Genomic DNA, 1,115 nt, shown 5'->3' with positions numbered 1-1,115 from the left:
ACCCCATGTCACCCCGCGTCACCTCCATCCCACCCCATCGCTCTCAACCCCCCCCTGTGTCACCTCCTCCCCAGCCCCCAGGGGTGGCCCCAGGGTGGTGGCCCCCCATCCCCACATCCCCCACCCAACCCCTGTGGTGGCCTCGTGGTGACGGTGTCCCCTGTCCCCAGCCGGGCTCCTGTCCTACACGGCGCCACGGGGACAGGTGATGGCCCTCGACCCGGCGCCCGTTGTCCTCAATGACTCCACCTACGATGGATACAGCGTTGGCCTGTGAGTCCCCAACTGTCCCCAAGGGTCACCTGCACCAACCAGCCTCCAAAATTGGCCCCAGATGGCTCCAAACCATCCTCAAGTGGTCCCAAGCTGTCCCCAAGTGGCCCCAGACTGTCCTCAGGTGTCCCCATTGGTCCTCAAACTGTCCCCAAGTGTCCCCAGACAGCTTTGGCCATCCCCAAGTGTCCCCAAATGGTCCCAAACTGTCCCCAGTCTGCCCTCAGCCATACCCAACTGTCCCAGACATCTCCAAACTGTCCCCAAGTGTCCTCAGATCATCCCCGACCACCCACCACTGTCCCCAAATGTCCCCAAAGCGTCCCCAGATGGTCAACCGCTGGCTCAAACCAGCCCCAAATTGTTCCCTGCTGCCCCCAACTGTCTCCAAAGAGCCCCAAACTGTCCCCAAATTGTCACCTCTGGGCCCCAAACAGCCCCAAACTGTCCCCAGATTGTCACCTCTGGGCCCCAAACAGCCCCAAGCTGTCACCCACTCTCCCCAAAGTGTCTCAGACTGTCCCCAAATTGCCCCAACTGGTCCTAGTTGGCCCCAGTTGACCCCAAGGTCCCACAAAACAGCCCTGATTGACCCCAAATTGTGCTTTAGATCCTAGGGGGGGGTTCTCAGGTAGGTGGGATGGAGGGACTCAGGTGTCTGGGAACCCCTTGACCCCCCAGGGCTGCCCCATGGGGAGTTCCCAGGTGGGATGGGATGGAGGGACCCAGGCGTCTGGGTGTCCCTCATCCACCACCCCCACCACCCCCCCCTAGGCTGCAGTTTGGGGGGCTGGGCCAGCTGACGGACGGGGGGCCAGGCCTGGGTGAATTCAAGAGCGAGC

The 1,115-nt window shown here is 62.5% G+C and overlaps 1 protein-coding gene across 1 annotated transcript in view; it reads left to right on the top strand.

Annotated features, from left to right (window-relative positions):
* The window catches only part of LOC104127449 (epithelial discoidin domain-containing receptor 1), an 8,207-nt gene that overhangs the window by 3,518 nt on the left and 3,574 nt on the right, over positions 1-1,115 (top strand). The window contains exons 5-6 of the mRNA XM_035895651.1: positions 171-273; positions 1,048-1,113. Of these exons, the coding sequence (XP_035751544.1) occupies positions 171-273; positions 1,048-1,113 (169 nt within the window). The remainder of the gene's footprint in view (positions 1-170; positions 274-1,047; positions 1,114-1,115) is intronic.

The sequence above is a fragment of the Egretta garzetta genome, unplaced genomic scaffold (genome assembly GCF_000687185.1).
Source record: "Egretta garzetta isolate BGI_Z169 unplaced genomic scaffold, ASM68718v1 scaffold1016, whole genome shotgun sequence".
Classification (NCBI taxonomy): Eukaryota; Metazoa; Chordata; class Aves; order Pelecaniformes; family Ardeidae; genus Egretta; species Egretta garzetta.
The sequence above is the reverse complement of the archived record's forward strand: the minus strand, read 5'-3'. Positions and strand labels throughout refer to the sequence as shown.